General features: G+C 40.9%; 1 protein-coding gene across 1 annotated transcript; it reads right to left on the bottom strand.

Moving 5' to 3' along the window:
- Positions 290-913, bottom strand: LOC107607875. The gene has a single exon (XM_016309772.1). The coding sequence runs from the start codon at positions 911-913 to the stop codon at positions 290-292; it is 624 nt and encodes a 207-aa protein (XP_016165258.1).

The following is an 18,779-nucleotide window of genomic DNA, read 5'->3' as shown; positions in this document are numbered from 1 at the left end:
AAGCATTAGCAGCCAACAAGATATAACCCTGACACTCCTCTCCACTATAGTGCACCATTATAGAGTTCAGGTAGTAACCCTCAGCTATCACTGCTCCATTTTCTCCTTCTGGCATAAACTGAATTGACCGCTCAAAGAAATCCAACAAAACCCAATTCTTCAACAACCAATAATCAAACCCCAATATCATCTCCAACGCGACCATTGGTAAACAAATCAATTCATGCACAAAGTCTCTACCCTCAAGTTTGAAACCTACTTGTCTATAACCTGACCTAGTTACCATCGTCTAATACGGAGTATGTACATGCAATTCAAATGCTAATTCTGACACTTTCAAGCCTAGTTCCTCAACTTTGTCAAACGAAATAAACGAATGTGAAGCTCCAGTATCATACAATGCAACCAAGATTTTACCACTAATTAAACAGTTACCGCTCATCTGAGGATCCGCCTTAGCAGCGTCCTTGGCGTTCACAGCAAACACTCGCCCTTGATGTTGACTCTGACCCGCATTCAGGTTCTTCCCACGAGTACAATCCCTCGCAATGTGACCAGGCAAAGCATAGTTGAAGCAACCACATATACCAATCTTGCAAGAGTCATATGGATGAAAACGTCCACAACGATCACAAGTTAAATCCGGAGAAACCTTACTCTGATTCCCTCTTCCTTTGCCACGCTGGTACTGATCATAAGTATTCTTTTTGAAGCCTCCTTGACCTTGAGGTGCATGTCCTCCTTTCTTGAAATTTTGACCCCTTGGCTGAAAGTACTTGCCACGTCCCCGACTAGTATTTCCTCCATGAGTGTCCTTTGACGAGGCTACCGTCTTTGCATATTCCTCAACAACTCTCACCTTGTTCACCAGATAGGAGAAAATACAAATCTCAGAAGGAGTCACAACAGTCATGATGTTATCTTTCAAGCCCCTTTGATACTTGATGCACTTACAGCTTTCGTAGGTCTCCGGGGCACCCTGACACACCCTAAGAACCTACAGAGCTCCTCAAATTGGTTAGTATATTCTGCCACAGACAAAGTACTTCTTATAAAAAGTACTTCTTTGCAGATTCAGAAAAGTACTTCTTATAAAAAGTCGTCTGGAATACATCTCAAGGGATGTCGGCATTTTAAAGCTGTAGCAAGTGGCATTCTCCTTACCACCAATGTTGGGCCTCTCCCAAAAGCTGATACGCAGCAAACTCCACATACTGGTTGTTTGGAACATGCTGTGCTTGTAACGTATGCTCCATGGCCTGAAACCAATTATCCGCTTCTGTAAGGTTGGTTGAACCTCTGAAACTTGGCGGATGAACCTTGAGAAAAGTAGCCAAGGTCATCAGAGTAGCTCCCATGTTATCACCATTTCCTTCCGCATAATTATTTCCGTTTCCATCTCTGTTTCTGTTCCCGGCTGGTTGGCCCAACCTCTACACAGCTTGCAGAGTCGCAGCAGTATTTGCCTCCATGGTATTCGCAAGGTTAGCCATTACCGCCATGAATTCGGCATGGTTATCGGCCGGTCGCTCATTTCTACTCTCTGCTGGTGAACGCATACGACCTCGTCCGCGAGTGGCCATTAGGGTTCCTGTCTATACCAAACAATCGATATCATGGTGATCAGTCTCAATATCAAAAGCCTAGTGCTTCAATTATGCCACAAGGCACTCACAAACAAGCATGCTATGCAATATCAAGTAGATAACCTAATAGCATCAAAGAAAAAGACACACAGAGTTATGCATTGAAGCACAAAAATACTGTTAGAGTTGTATTATGCCTTTCATTCCAGGAAGCACAAGATTAAATGTACATTGTTTGGAGAATTGGTGGACCAAGTGCTTCCACATCTCGAGCGACATGATGGGGAGCCTTTCATAATGGTTGTTCAGCTTTTTAAGTCAAATGTATACGTAAGTTCTGTGAATGTTCAAAGCACTTACTATGTCTCCAAATGTTACTTCAATCCAAACTTTCCCAAAGTTATTGACTTCAAAAAAATGTGTCTCTGGAGTGCCCAAATTACTGCTTTATTATGAGTACATAAAATATAACTTAAAAAACCATGTTAACTTATATGAGTCTTTTTGGACTTTCTATAGATTGGCAGAGGAGGTTGTGCCCTGTTCATAATGGATAACTCATTTTTAATTGTAACACCCTAATTACCCTAAGACTTACCTCGCATCGTAAAGCAAAGGTTAATCAAGGTTACAACTATTCTAAGGCTTATACATATGTATATATAGAAGAAGTAATATATTCTAGAAGCCCGATGATGACTGCGCATCATGTTATGTTTTTCTATGATTTTTTATATGAAAAATTAGTTTATTTTGCTTAATTATTGAGTATTTTTATGCTTAAGTTGTATATTGCTTTGATTTCTTTGAATTGTTTAACTTTGTAGAAAATGGTGGAAAAAGAAGCAAAAAGTACAAAAGAAGTAAAGGAAGCTGGCGTGCCACTTGGTGCTCTGGGCGTGGCACGCCAGGCCAATGAAACAGAGAAGAGTTGCTTAACACAACATAATGGGCATGCCACTTGGAACTCTGGGCGTGGCACGCCAAGCTTTTGAAGCCAATTCTCATCAATGGGCGTGCCACTTGGTGTCGAAGGTGTGGCACGCCAATGCTTGAAAAGGCCTAACCACCTACTGGGCGTGCCACTTGATGTCGAAGGCATGGCACGCCAACCCCAGCAACCTAAGAAGAAGAAGACTGGGCGTGCTACTTGAGCTTTAAGGCGTGCCACGCCAAGACCAGATAACCTTGGGCATGCCACTTGAATGCTGGGCGTGGCACGCCAGCTACTGGAACAAGGGAACCATGCATGCAATACATGGGCGTGGCATGCCACCTACTAGGCGTGGCATGCCAGTTATGTTTTCCAGAGAAGTGAAGAAGGCTTATCATGGGCGTGGCAAGCCACCTATTGGGCGTGGCACGCCAGTATAAATTTCCAGAGAGGATGTATGAAGTGCACACAATGGGTGTGGCACGCCAGACCTTGGGCGTGCTACGCCAGTTCAAAATTCCAGGGAAGAAGAGCAAGAGGAAAGAGCCTGGGCGTGCCACTTGAATTTGAAGGTGTGGCACGCCAAGCTAACCAAGCTTGAAGAAGACCCTGGGCGTGCCACTTGATGTCGAAGGCATGGCATGCCAGGGAGGTTAATGTAAGGGGTGTGCCACTTAAAGAGATGGGTGTAGCGCTCCAAGCCAAACTAAGTGGCTAGGCATGGCACGCCACTCAAACGACCAGCACACGCCAGGCACATACATCATTTCATGGGTTTTTCCTTTTCCCTCCAGATGTAATTTTCTTTTCTCTTTTGTATTTTCTTAATTCTAGTTATAGGAGTAGTATAAATAACTCCTAGAAGTACTGAAAGGGAGGATTATCTATCATTTTTCTGGTCATTCCACAAAGAGGGGTCTTCGGACTCCCTCTTCTCACCCAGACTTCTCTCCTCTTCCACTTTCTTACTTGTAAATATTTTAGTTATGAATCACTAACTCTTTCCATTGGGAAAGAGAGCTCTATTATTTTTCAATGGATTAATTTTTTTATTCTTCTTCTTCTCTTCATCTCTCTTTGATTTACTAGAAGGGATTTCGTTCTTCATGTTAGCATTCAATTATCTTGGAAAAGAGATTGAATCTATTTGGGTTTTATATGAACCTTGGAAGAGGAATCACAAAACCATGCTTGAAATCGTTTCTCACACTTGAGTAGATTTAGATTTTAGGTTGGATATTGTGATATTTAATCTACCAACTACTTGGATTTATGAGGATGTGTGGTATAATCAGGGAACAAGCTTCATCTCTTCTCATGATTAACTAGACCAAGGAATTGGTTATTGATTAAGATTTGAGAGATTGAATCACCAAGGAATTGGGATTCAATCAATCATGATTGCCAAGAGGTCAATGAGTTGCATGATTGAAGATGAGATGAAATCAATTAATCCGGAGAATGCAATAATGTCTCTTGATCCCAATGTTTATTTTATCTTTTTTTCTTTTATTTATTTTATGGTTATTTATATTTTTTGCACTTTACATTTTCAGCACTTTACTTTCTTGTACTTTACTTTCCTTGCCATTTACTTTCTTACACTTTATTGCTTTCCTTTACTTTCATGTCATTTACATTTCTTGTTGATTATCTCTCATTAATGTTTGTCTAACTAGAATAATCAACTAACTATTGCTTGCTTAATCCGTTAAACTCTGTGGGATTCGACCCCACCCTTAGTGGGTTATTACTTGACGATATTTGGTGCGCTTGCCAAAGAACGGATTCATTTTATATGGGGAGTGAATTCCGGTCATCACCCAATGAAGGATATAACTCAAAAACAGGATTTGAAAAGCGCAAAACGTGCACACGAAGCTACAAACTTAACGCACAAGATATAGATATAATATAACAAAATATCAGAGTATAATAATGTAAGGATCTAGCTATGGCTAGGGGAGTTTAGGCCGGCTAGCTATATACAGGCAATACAGAAATATGAAAGTTAAAACAGCTTACACAAGTTTTTCTCTCAAAGTAAGCCTCTAGGAAAACATAAATACAAAAGTGAGAGATATAAACAAAATAAGCAAAAAGACTCCAAAATATATCCAGGATCCTCCGCTCTGTCACCATCGAAGCAACTCACCGAGGTGGGTTGCGACCTACATCTGAAAAATAACAACAGAATATGGTATGAGAACCGGAGGTTCTCAGTATGGTAACAGTGCCCAGTGATGTAAGATATAAGACTCCAGGATGCCAGAGGCAATCCTATAACTTCATATCCATTACAAGATTCTTCTTAAAGCATATCTAAGACAGTAAAGCATAACTTAAAACCTTAACATATTTAAAAGGGGTAATCTAACTTAGTGGATTTTCTAACTAACAACTCTCCACTATCCCACAGCCTTCACCAACCTATCCTACATGCGATCCCATTATCACCGCATTCCGAACCTCCTGAATCCCAGCAGAATACACAATTAATTACAATGCAAGTAAAACACAAGTATAGGCACATACATCAAGTAATTCAAATAGGCAATTAGGCATGTTATACAATTAGGCAAACAATTTCAAGTCGACAAAGCATACAAACAGATAGAAGATGCATATGATGAATGCCTGTCCTACTGGCTGTGATATCACATTATCAGTTCAACTGTCAACCCGACACATCTCCATGGAGATGTCGCCCTTCGGAATCATAATGGGAACCCCCGAGATATGGTGCTCGAAACACCGTCAAGGATCTTGTGCCTACACACTCTAGCGATCCGAAGGGATGCGAACGGGATACTCTTGCCACGGACCTCACATCTCAACGCAAGCGGGATGAACCACCGCCCTTACGCCGCCGCCGCTACCTCGACAAGCGGGATCCAACTGCCGTCCCTGCCGGGCGCATAGCGTCTCAACAATCTCAATTAAAAAATATTACATCAGTGGTTTTGAAAAATTTATTATTTCATTATATCAATAATTCATCATTTCAAACTCGGAGTCCTCGACTCACCTCAACCACTGTCAATTCACAATTTCCTTTCCAAATTTATTAGTTCATCAGTTCTAACTTTTCAAGGTATAAACAAATTAAATCTTCTAGGACTTTTTCCCATGTTTTGATACCCGAAAATAAGCCAAAGAGTCTTAAATAGGTGTCACAGAAGTTTACAAGCTTGTTGGGAAGGTGAAACAGTTAAAAACAAGAATTTAGTTGAAAAACAGGGCATGTGCGTACGTACAGGGGTGTGCGTGCGCATGCCCAGGAAGATTTACAAAATGTGTGCGTATGCATAGCGATGTGCATACGCACAAGTGTAAATATTTCCAATTCTGTTCGCTCGCACAATGCGTGCGAACACCCTCAACAGAATGCATGATGCCAGGGCATTTTGGCCAGTTTCACTGACCTTTTCTTTACTGTTTTTAGGGTAGTTTGATGCATTTCCTTAGAAAATAAGCTAGTTTTGGGTAGATATTCACTTACATCTTGATTCAAGCATACATTGTGCACTTTACATGATTTCATGAGGATTTTGCATGAATTTAATGACAAATTGGATGTTGTACTTCCCATGACTTGGACTAGAACTTTGATGCACTCTATTGCTTGATTTCAGGACAAAGGAAGCAAGGAAGAACCACGTTGGCAGCCATGTTAATCTAATTAACGTAACTCCTAACGTGGAATGGGAGTAACTTGCAAAGTTAATGAGAAAAGTAATCGCCAATAACGCTCTCGAAGCCATCATTGCCCACGTTAAGAGTCACGTTAACTAACGCGCGAGCGCCTTGTGCGCGTGTGCGTGCTTGGCCGTGATCAATTCTTTGGCTTTTTGTGCTTCTCTCCACTTGCATGCTTCCTTCCTTGCTTCCTTTGATCCATGCCTGGCCTATTTCAATCTTGGAATTACTAGCAAACACATCAAGGCATCTTATGGAATCAAGGAGAAATCAAAATTCATCAAAATAAGGCCTAAAAAGCAAGTTTTTACACTTAAGCACAAATACGGGAGAGATAACAAAACCATGCTAATTCATAGGTTAAATGCGAGAAAAAGGTCATTAAAATACTCTAAATTCAATACTCTAAAAAGGTGCGTCCGCGTGAGTTGAGTTGAGCTGGGGGCTTAAAGTTGGCCCGGATCCAGCGCAACTCTCTAGATATTGGCCCAGAAGTTGTAGCAGCGGATCGACGCGTACGTGGCAGGTGCACGTACACGTGCGTTTCCCTATAGCTGTATGGACGCGCACGCACGTAGCGCGCGTCAGCGTGGAAGGAATTGGGCTTGAGGCACAACGCTGGCCTAAGAGAGGCCCAACTCTCTGGAATATGGGTGATGATGCATCCGCTCAGGGACGCGTGCGCGTACGATGTGCGCGCGCGTCCTCCCCACCCCCCCTTTTTTTTCATGCAGAAAAATTATGCTCAGGTGCTCCCTATACTGCTCACAACTCTTTATTCAATCAACCATCATACAATTCACAGAAATACAATTTGATATTATTCATCTACTACTAAACACAACATACACGTGACTAAGCTAACAATTAAGTTGTACAAACAAATTATGTAAAACATCTACCTACAATGGTAACTCAAATCACTTATTAGGCAAATTTAAAAGATAATGGAAAGAGTTTACCATGGTGGGGTGTCTCCCACTTAGCACTTTTAGTTTAAGTCCTTAAGTTGGACATTTTGAGGAGCTTATTGTCATGGTGGCTTATGTTTGTACTCATCCTCGAATCTCCAAGGATCCTTGCTTCTCAATTGGTTGACAGAATTTCCAACCATCTTCGTCAAGCTTGGGCAAAGTTCTACCCAAGATATGAGTCCCCATAGTTGGTCTTCACCTAGCGAGCCGGGGTCCCATATCTTATCTTCGCACCTGTCTTCAATTTGATCCTCATACTTTTTCCTTCCGGGTGGTAGATATATAGAATTTTCTTTAATATACCCAGCCTTCCTTTGAGACCCATGCAAAGTGGTATTCTTCTAATCATCGTTCCTATGCCTTGAAACTTTGACCTTAATGAGCCTAATTCCTAACTTGCAACCACTACATAATTTTCTTTTTCCTTTAAGTCCAAAAAGAGCTCTAAGTTGTCCATTATTCTCAATCAAACCATATTCAAGTGGGAAATTAAAGTCTAGAGATAGAGATTTTACCCGCTTAAATGTTGTATTGGATGGTAAGTTGGGAAGGGATACCTCCCCACACTTAGACAATGCAAGGTCTACTTCCTTGTACTCTTCTTTGTGTATTTCCACCTCTTGACAAATTTCTTTAATTTCAACCATTTCCCTTTTACTTGGCTTGGTGTTGTCTTCAAGAATTTCGGTTTCATGCCCAATGGGAGGTGATTCAATTTTGGATAGAAATTCATTGATGACTAAACCCATCTCTTGATCAACCTCTTCATAATCTTCAATCTCAATGTACACCGTGCCAACGTTTTCCTCTTGGTAGCTCTCTTTCGATTCACTCTCTTTCTCATTGCTCATCAAGGGTATGGGAGGGTGTGCACATTCTTCTATAATTTCAACTCCATGTCCAATGGGAGAAGATTCCATTGTAGAGAGAAATTCATCCATGATTGAATCCATCTCTTGATAAACTTCTTCCAAGTCTCCAACGACGGTGTGCCTTAGAGGTTGCGCACCCTCTTCAACATCAATATCAAGCTCCTTGGAAGAGTGCTCCATGGTGCTACATTCCCTTGGACTTTTAACATCTCCTAAATCTTCAACCACTTCTTCCTTTTCTTCAATGATTGTAGCTTCCTCTAGTTGCTCCAATACAAAATGGCATTTCTCATCCCCCACCAGAGTTTCCAATCTCTCCTTCATGCTTTGCTCTTCTTTCGCGGTTCCACATGTGGCTACGGAAGCACCTCGAGTATTCAAACATTGGTGGGCTAAAGTGTACACCACCTTGGTCAAATTGGTCACAAACTCAAGTGTATCCTGCTTCATAGCTTCTTGTCCTTGAAGTAACAATGTGAGAGGATCGTCTATTGGGGCTTGGGGTGAGTAGGAAGGTTCATCATTTTGGAGGGAGGGTTCATAGTAGGAAGGTGGTTCTTCTTGGTAAAGGTATGGAGATGATGAGTATTGAGGTGGTTCTTGGGAGTAATCTTGATATGGTTGTGGTGATTCTAGAGGTTCTTGCTCATAATGGCCATAAAAATATGGTATGGATGATTGGTTATATGATGGATATTGATCATAAGGTGGTGTTTCGAAGGCTTGTGAGTATGGTTGAGGTTCATGTTGAGGATAAGAATCATAAGCATATGGTGGTGGTGCTTGATCATCACAAAAGGAGTCACCATAGCCATTGAATTGACATGTACTAGGATGGTAATTATACCTATAAGTATCCGGAGGTTGTTGCCAATAGGAGTGATCAATTCCTTGAGGCTCCTCCCATCTTTGTTGGTTCCATCCATAATGAGTGTCATCATTGAAGTTCATATTTCCTACAACACAATTAGAACCAAACTCATAGCCAAGGTGGGAATTCATAGTGGAAAAGCAAAATAAAACTAACAAAAACTAGCAAATAAAGAAAAAAGCAAGATATTCACACTATTCACATATATACAATAACCAATAACACAACACCATTGCAAATCCCCGGCAACGGCGCCATTTTGATGAGCGAACTCTTGACGGTTTAGAATTTCTCAAATAAAATCTCGTCGAAGTATAGTTTCTAAACCAAGCAATGATCCTTTCATACAAAAAGTTGTTTGTCACTAAAACAAACCCCTAAATTTATAAACTGAAGTATTCGAACCTCGGGTCGTTCTCCTTAGGAATTGCAATGAAGTGGTTTGTTATTGGTTGTAAGTTATTTTGGGGTTTTAAAATTTTGTGCAAGAAATATAAATGGCAAAGAAAATAAACTAACAATTAACAAAGCTCTTGGCAAGATATGAGAACTAGAAATCCTATCCTAGTTATCCTCCTCAATTGTGATGAGAATTGTTCATTACTCCCACTTAGTTAACCCCTAACCATGGAGGAAAGTCAAGTGGATGAATCAATTTGATTCCTCAAGACCTAATCAACTCCTAAAGGAAAGACTAGCTTTAGAGGCATTCAAATCAATTAGAAATCTCTAATTATCAATCAACAAAGTAATTAGATAACTCAAGAGTCACTAATCACTCTACCTAGGCCACGAAGAATAAAATCTATACAAAAATCCAACCAAGCATTTCATCAAACACTCGGAAGGCACAAAAGAAAAGTATAGCAAATCACAACAAGAATGAATTCTAACTACAATCGAATACAAAGAATTAACAACAACAACCAAGGAAATCACAATTATCATGAATTACCTCAAATTGCATTATTGAAAGGGAATAAAAGAAACAACAATCTATCCAAAACAAAGTGAAGAATCACAAGAATTAAAGTACATAACTAGAGAGAGGAAGAGGAGAAGATTAAGAATTGGCAAAGGAGAATTGAATTAAGGCATGAATTAAACCTAGATCTAAGAAGAGAGATTAACCCTAACCTAATCCTAATCCTAGAGAGAAGTGAGAACTTCTCTCTCTAGAACTATTCTAAACTAAAGCTATGACTAACTTCTAATCTAATTGCCTCCCCCTTTAATCCTTGATCCTTTTATTCCTTTCTATCAGTAATTGGCGCCAAAAAATTGGTTCAGAAACCCTTCAAAATCGCCAGGCACGTGTTGCCTTAATGAAGTCATGTGCAGACATCGACGCGTGCGCGCACGGTACGCGTGCGCGTCCCTGGCTGATTCCGCAATGTGCGCGCGAGTGCTTTGTGCGCGTGCGCGTGCTTGGCCGTGATCAATTCTTTGGCTTTTTATGCTTCTCTCCACTTGCATGCTTCCTTCCTTGCTTCCTTTGATCCATGCCTGGCCTATTTCAATCCTGGAATTACTAGCAAACACATCAAGGCATCTTATGGAATCAAGGAGAAATCAAAATTCATCAAAATAAGGCCTAAAAAGCATGTTTTTACACTTAAGCACAAATACGGGAGAGATAACAAAACCATGCTAATTCATAGGTTAAATGCGAGAAAAAGGTCATTAAAATACTCTAAATTCAATACAAGATAAACCCTAAAAATGGGGTTTATCATTAGTAGCAATGTTTGTGCCACTAACGTTGGAGTTAACGTGGCTCTTACTTTGGTGAGGAACGTTAGTAAAAAAGGTGATTGTCACTAACGTTCTCGAACCCACGTTTCCACTTAAACGTTAACACCACTAACGTCCTGAGCTAAAATCTCTGCCTATTTCACATTTTCTCTCTGCAAGTAAAACTAAGCCCAATGAAGAAGATAACTGCTTCAAACTCAAGATCCAAAGGCCCATACCCAAGACTTGAAGAGCCAACTGGAAGATCAGAAGAGTAGTATATATAGGAGTAGCTTTGAATTAAAATGGGAGTTGGAAATTATAGGGAGCCTCCTGGCATAGAACTACTCCCTGTATTTTACTTTCTCTGCACTTCTAGTTTCATCATGTATTCTCCATCTTTGTTTTCATTTTCCAGAGCTATGAACAAGTAAACCCCTTTCATTGGGTTAGGGAGCTCTGTTGTAATTTGATGGATCAATACTAGTTTTCATTATTCTTCTTCTATCTTTTCTCTTGATTTTACTTGAAAGCTTTCGATCTTCATCCAATTGGGTATTTATCTTGGAAAAGAAGCTATTCGAACTTGGATCTCTTCTGAACCTTGAAAGAGGAATGAAGAGATCATGCTAGAAATGCTTTCTCATGCTGGACCAAATTGGGTTTGGATGGATATGTGACTATAATCCTCTCAACACTTGATTTGGGAAATGCATGTGGTATAATCAGTGACCATACGTCATCTCTTCTCATGAGCAATTGACCAAGCAATTGACCTAAATTCTGATTCGCTCAACTAGAACATTCCTCTAATTAAAGTTGCTTGATAAATCAATCCCTATGGGATTCAACCTCACTCTATTGTGAGTTTTTACTTGACGACAAATTCAGTACACTTGCCAAAGGAAATTTGTTATGAGACAAGTTTTTCGTGCATCAAGTTTATGGCGCCGTTGTTGGGGATTGATTGTGCATCAACAATGATTAAATTGGAAGATAACTAGATTGAGCCTTTTATTTTTGTTTGATTTAATTTTCTATTTGAGTAATTTATTTTCAGTTTTAGTTAATTTCTTCCATTCCCCCTACTTTTTCATTTTTAGTTATTTACCATTCATTCCACTGACCCACTAACTGTTTGATATATTGCATCACTCACACTAACAGTCATTCTGACAGAAATACTTTCTGTATCTATTTTCCTTGTTTGTACTTGTGGGTTGTATGACAGGGAGAAGAAGCGGCACTTCAACTTCCTTTGATTCTGAACCTGAGAGGACCCTCTTTAGATTAAGGAGAGAAGCAAGAGGAAAAAGAGTAGTTGGTGCTGAGGAAGAGGAGGAATACTTTGAACCAAACATGGAAGAAAACATGGAAAACCATCATGAAGAAGAGACTCACAACCATGGCGGAGGAGGTCGAGCAAATCATGCTGGGGAGGATAGAAAAGTTTTAGGCTCTTACATCAATCCAAACCCAGGAAACTGTGGAAGTAGCATTCAAAAGCCAACCATCCACGCCAACAATTTTGAACTAAAGCCACAGCTCATCACCCTTGTTCAGAATAACTGTTCGTTCGGAGGAGGTGTCCAAGAAGACCCCAATCAACATCTAACCACCTTCCTGAGAATATGTGACACAGTGAAGTCTAATGGTGTTAATCCTGACGCCTATAGACTGCTCTTATTTCCATTCTCACTCAAGGATAAGGCAGCCAAGTGGCTGGAGTCTTTCCCAAAGGAGAGCTTGACAATTTGGGAAGATGTGGAGAACAAATTCTTAGCAAGATTTTTCCCCCCTCAACGAATCAATAGGCTGAGAGCTGAGGTCCAAACTTTCAGGCAACAAGATGGTGAGACTCTGTATGAAGTATGGGAGAGGTTTAAAGACCTAACAAGGAGATGCCCACCAGATATGTTCAATGAATGGGTGCAGCTGCACATTTTCTATGAAGGGCTCTCTTATGAATCAAAGAAGGCAGTAGACCATTCATCCGGAGGATCTTTGAACAAGAAGAAGACCATTGAGGAGGCCATAGATGTCATTGAAACTGTAGCAGAGAATGACTACTTCTATGCTTCCGAAAGGGGGAACACTAGAGGAGTGATAGAGCTAAACAATGTAGATGCTCTGCTGGCCCAAAACAATCTCATTACCCAGTAGCTGGCTGACCTCACCAAGAAGATGGAGAGGAACCAAGTAGCAGCAATCACTACTTCATCAACAACTCAAGAAGGAGTGAATGAAGAAGCAGAGGGTAGTCAGGAGCAAGCCAACTACATTGGGAATTCACCTAGGCAAAACCATGATCCATACTCCAAGACCTACAACCCTGACTGGAGGAATCACCCAAACTTTGGGTGGGGAAATCAATAAGACCAAGGCCTTGATCAAAGACGCCCAAATCCCAACAATGCAGCCCATCAACATTTCACATCTAGACCATATCAACACCCCCATAACAACACCTCTCCACATTCATATCAAAACCAAAATAACTTACCTCATCCTTCCACCTCTAATCCCAATCTACCATCATTTGATGACAGACTCTCAAGGATTGAGAATCTACTTGAAGGCATAGGCAAGGAGATTCAAGACAGTAAAGCATTCCGAGAAGAAGTGATGTCCAATATGCAGAACCAGGATGCTGCCATCAAGAAACTTGAGACACAAATTGGCTACTTATTCAAGCAAATCCCCAGCCACAACCTTCGCAGTAATACTAACTCAACCAAAAGGGAGGAGTGTCAGGCTATCACCCTTCGGAGTGGGAAGGAACTGAAGGAAATCCCCTAGAAACCACAAGAAGAGGACTCAAATAAAGAGGAAGAAGAGCAGGACGAAGCTCGAGTTCCCACTTTGAGTTCACAAAAAGGGGAAGGAGTGCTGAAGCCAGACGTCCCAAGAGTCCCATACCCTCAGCAATTAAAGAATAAGGGAGATGACAATCAGTTTTCAAGATTTTTGGAAATCTTCAAGAAACTGCAAATCAACATACCCTTTGCTGAAGCAATAGAACAAATGCCACTCTACGCCAAGTTCTTGAAGGAGCTCATGACTAAGAAGAGAAGCTGGAAGAACAACGAGACAGTGATACTAACCGAAGAATGTAGTTCTATCATTCAGCATAAACTGCCCCAGAAATTGAAGGATCCTGGGAGTTTTCAAATCCCTTGTATTATAGGGGAAATCACAGTGGAGAAAGCTCTTTGTGACTTAGGAGCCAGCATCAATTTGATGTCAGTAGCTATGATGAGGAAAATGAAGATAGAGGAGGCTAAACCAACAAAAATTGCCTTACAGTTGGCAGACAGATCGTTCAAGTTCCCTCATGGTGTAGTAGAGGATTTGCTGGTGAAAGTGGGAGACTTCATATTCCCGGCAGACTTCGTAGTGCTGGACATGCAGGAGGAAGCCAAGACCTCCATTATCCTAGGAAGGCCATTCTTGGCCACTGCTGGAGCTGTCATTGATGTCCAAAAAGGTGATCTCACCTTGAGATTACACAATAAAAAGATGACAATCAATGTGTTCAAGGCCATGAGTTACCCACAAGAACAACTGGGGGAATGTATGAGGTTGGACTCACTTGAAGAGGAAGTGCAGGAGAGTTTTGATGAAGAAGAGTCTGAAGAGCCCGAAAGAATAATAGAGGAAGAGTGTACATCAAGTGAAGAGGTTGCAACGACAGAAATTGGCATACTAGGTGCACCAAAGGAAGAGAACGAAAAGTCAGAAGCACCTAAACTTGAACTCAAAGCACTGCCACCCACTCTCAAATATGCATACTTAGGAGAAAATGAAAATTACCCAGTGATCATAAGCTCATGCCTCAGCAAAGATCAAGAAGATGAACTGATCAAAGTACTGCGACAGCACAAGGATGCCATTGGTTGGACACTTGCTGACCTGAAGGGGATAAGTTCGGCCATATGCATGCACAAGATACTGCTGGAAGATGATGCCAAACCATCCATTCAATCCCAAAGGAGGTTGAACCCAATCATGAAGGAAGTGGTACAGAAGGAAGTTATGAAGTTATGGCAAGGGGGGTAATCTACCCAATTTCAGACAGCCCCTGGGTTAGCCCCGTGCATGTCGTCCCAAAAAAGGGAGAAATTACCGTGGTTCCCAATGAGAAGAACGAACTAATTCCTACAAGGACAGTCACAGGATGGCGGATGTGCATAGACTACAGGAAGCTCAATGAGGCTACACGAAAAGATCATTTCCCCCTTCCATTCATGGATCAGATGTTGGAAAGACTTGCAAGGCACGCATATTATTGTTTTCTCGACGGTTATTTAGGATATAACCAAATAGTGGTTGATCCCAGGGATCAAGAGAAAACCTCATTCACTTGCCCATATGGAGTGTTTGCCTACAGGCGCATGCCATTTGGGCTATGTAATGCATCTGCGACTTTCCAACGCTGCATGCTTTCTATCTTTTCAGATATGATAGAAAAATTCATTGAAGTTTTTATGGATGATTTCTCGGTATTCGGAGATTTCTTCCCTAGTTGCCTACATCACCTCGCCTTGGTATTGAAAAGATGCCAAGAGACCAATCTGGTCTTGAACTGGGAGAAATATCACTTTATGGTGACAGGAGGAATAGTCCTTGGTCACAAAGTTTCTAACCAAGGCATTGAGGTTGACAGAGCTAAAGTAGAACTTATTGAAAAACTGCCTCCACCCAGTGATGTCAGGGCAATTAGGAGCTTTTTGGGGCATGCTGGTTTTTACAGAAGGTTTATTAAAGATTTTTCAAAGATAGCCAACCCTTAAGCAATCTCCTTGTATCTGATACACCATTTATCTTTGATGAAACATGCATGTTAGCCTTTAAAAATTTGAAAATGAGGTTGTCCTTTGCTCCTAACATTTCCCCACCTGATTGGAATTTACCATTTGAATTGATATGTGATGCATCTAATTTTGCAGTTGGGGCAGTGTTAGGACAGAGGAAAGACAACTTAGTCCATGTGATATACTATGCTAGCAAAGTCCTTAATGATACTCAAAGAAATTATACCACTACTGAAAAGGAGTTACTAGCAATAGTTTTTGCATTTGACAAGTTTAGATCATACCTCATTGGTGCTAAAGTGATTGTTTTTACAGATCACACAGCACTTAAATATTTGTTTGCCAAGCAAGAATCAAAACCAAGACTAATAAGATGGATCTTATTGCTGTAGGAATTCAATATTGAAATCAGAGACAAGAAAGGAGTGGAGAACAAGGTAGCAGATCACCTATCCAGGATTCCTCATGATAAAGGTGGAGCACATGATACAAGTGTGAACGAGTTCTTCCCTGATGAGCAGTAGTGTTACAAAGCAGATTCTTTTGGCCCACCCTTTTCAAGGATGCCAAAGAACTAGTAAAGAGCTGCAATGAATGCCAAAGATCTGGAAACTTGCCCAAAAGAAATGAGATGCCACAAAATTTCATCTTGGAACTGGAATTGTTTGATGTGTGGGGAATTGATTTCATGGGACCATTCCCAACCTCATATGCAAACAAGTACATCTTGGTAGCAGTAGATTACGTTTCCAAGTGGGTAGAGGCTATTGCAACCCCAACGAATGATAACAGGGTGGTCATGAACTTCCTCAGGAAGAATATCTTTAGCCGGTTTGGAGTCCCACGAGCACTCATCAGTGATGGAGGGAGCCATTTTTGTAACAGACCACTAGAAGCTCTTCTCCTACGATATGGGGTAAAACACAAGGTAGCCACGCCTTACCATCCCCAAACAAGTGGACAAACTAAGATATCCAACAGAGAGCTAAAGAGGATTTTGGAAAAGACTGTGGGTGCATCAAGAAAGGATTGGTCGAAGAAGCTGGATGATGCTCTTTGGGCATACAGAACAGCATTCAAAACACCACTTGGAATGTCCCCATATCAACTAGTGTATGGGAAAGCTTGTCATTTACCACTGGAGCTGGAACACAAAACTCTCTGGGCTATTAAGATACTAAATTTTGACAGCATTGCTGCTGGTGCAAAGAGGATCTTGCAGCTGCATGAGATGGAGGAATTCAGGTCACAAGCCTATGAAAATACCAAGATGTATAAAGAGAAGGCAAAGAGAAGACATGACCTGCATCTTTCACCCAGGAGTTTCGAAAAGGGGCAGCTAGTACTCCTTTACAATTCCAAATTGAGACTGTTCCCAGGAAAACTCAAATCAAGGTGGTCCGGCCGTTTTCTTGTCACAAAAGTTTCGCCATATGGACACATCAAAATCATGGATGAAGGTTCAGAGAGGACTTTTACAGTGAACAGACAAAGACTCAAGCATTATCTGGGCAACATGGGGGAAAACCCCAGAGTACAGTATCATCTCAGGTAAAGGAGGAATCGTCGAGCTAGCGACGGTAAAAGAGCGCTCTGTTGGGAGGCAATCCAACCTCAGGTAGTTTTCTTTTCAGCTTTATTTTAATAAAGGTCACAAGCTGTTTCCCCTGTATTGCGAGGAGCTAAGTTTGGTGTTCCACACCAACACAATCCAAGAGTAAAAGTGTAATTCTAAGTTTGGTGTTCCACCAAAGGATATTAGTTAGAATCACACTCCACTCCCAAAGAACATTGCCATCTCCAACCAATCAAGGGAAACCACTTAGATGTAGTTAGAATTTAGGTAATCATTGTTTTGTTAATAACAAGATATGAGGTTCTCTGCATATATACAATGTTTTGCACTGGGCAAGGAACTAAGTTTGGTGTTCACACACCAAATTAAAGTCAGAAGTCACAAGCATACATGCAAGCTAACTATTTCTCAAGTGCTTTGGGAACAAGCAACTTCCAATAACTTTGCAGGAATCTTATGAGGAAATGGTGCACCTTCACCCAAGGAAGTGAGGTAGCAAAGACTAGGATGATGACAAAAAAAGAGGGCAACTAGAAATCATCACCCGAAGGTTGCATTGTTACTTAATTCCATTGTACTTAGAATGTTGAAATTGGAAGTCCGAATGCACTTTTGATCAATAGTGACTCGTTAATTGGAACCTTTTTCAATTCTGTCTTTTATGTTTTTGGTTGAATAGGTCTATGTTTGCTAGTCTTTATGTCACTGCATCCTTACTTTGCTTACTTGTATGCTTGTCACTTTAAATCAAATGAAAAAGAGAATGAGTTTTTACAAAAGACCAGAGAGGAGTTCACACTATGGAGTAAGTTCATGAGTTTATGGTATAGTCATAAGATAGCTAAGTTGGTTCAACCACCTCAACCACCAGCAACTATCTGTCATGAATACTATGCTTGAGACACACCCCATGAGACTATGTTAACTTAGTTAACTTGGAAGTTAACGTGAAGCAAGAATGTGATCGCCAACGTTAGTGACACCTAACATTGTCACTAACGTTGGAATGAACCCACAGGCACAGCTATTCATCTGTCGATTCTCAATCATGCTGGAATAGGATTTACTATCCTTTTGCGTCTGTCACTACGCCCAGCAATCGCGAGTTTGGAGCTCGTCACAGTCATTCATTCATTGAATCCTACTCGGAATACCACAGACAAGGTTTAGACTTTCCGGGTTCTCTTGAATGCCGCCATCATTCTAGCTTACACCACGAAGATTCCGATTAAGAGATCTAAGAGATACTCATTCAGTCGAAGGTAGAACGGAAGTGGTTGTCAGGCACGCGTTCATAGGGAATGATGATAATTGTCACGTTCATCACATTCAGGTTGAAGTGCGAATGAATATCTTGGAAGCGAAATAAGATGAATTGAATAGAAAACAGTAGTACNACAGAGAGCTGGCGTTGAACGCCAGTTTGCGTCATCTAAACTTGGCCAAAGTATGGACTATTATATATTTCTGGAAAGCCCTAGATGTCTACTTTCCAACGCAATTGAAAGCGTGCCATTTCGAGTTCTGTAGCTCCAGAAAATCTACTTTGAGTGTAGGGAGGTCAGAATCCAACAGCATCAGCAGTCCTTCTTCAACCTCTGAATCTGATTTTTGCTCAAGTCCCTCAATTTCAGCCAGAAAATACTTGAAATCACAGAAAAACACACAAACTCATAGTAAAGTCCAGAAATGTGAATTTAACATAAAAACTAATGAAAA

This window comes from Arachis ipaensis, chromosome B01 (assembly GCF_000816755.2).
Source record: "Arachis ipaensis cultivar K30076 chromosome B01, Araip1.1, whole genome shotgun sequence".
NCBI lineage: Eukaryota > Viridiplantae > Streptophyta > Magnoliopsida > Fabales > Fabaceae > Arachis > Arachis ipaensis.
The sequence above is the reverse complement of the archived record's forward strand: the minus strand, read 5'-3'. Positions and strand labels throughout refer to the sequence as shown.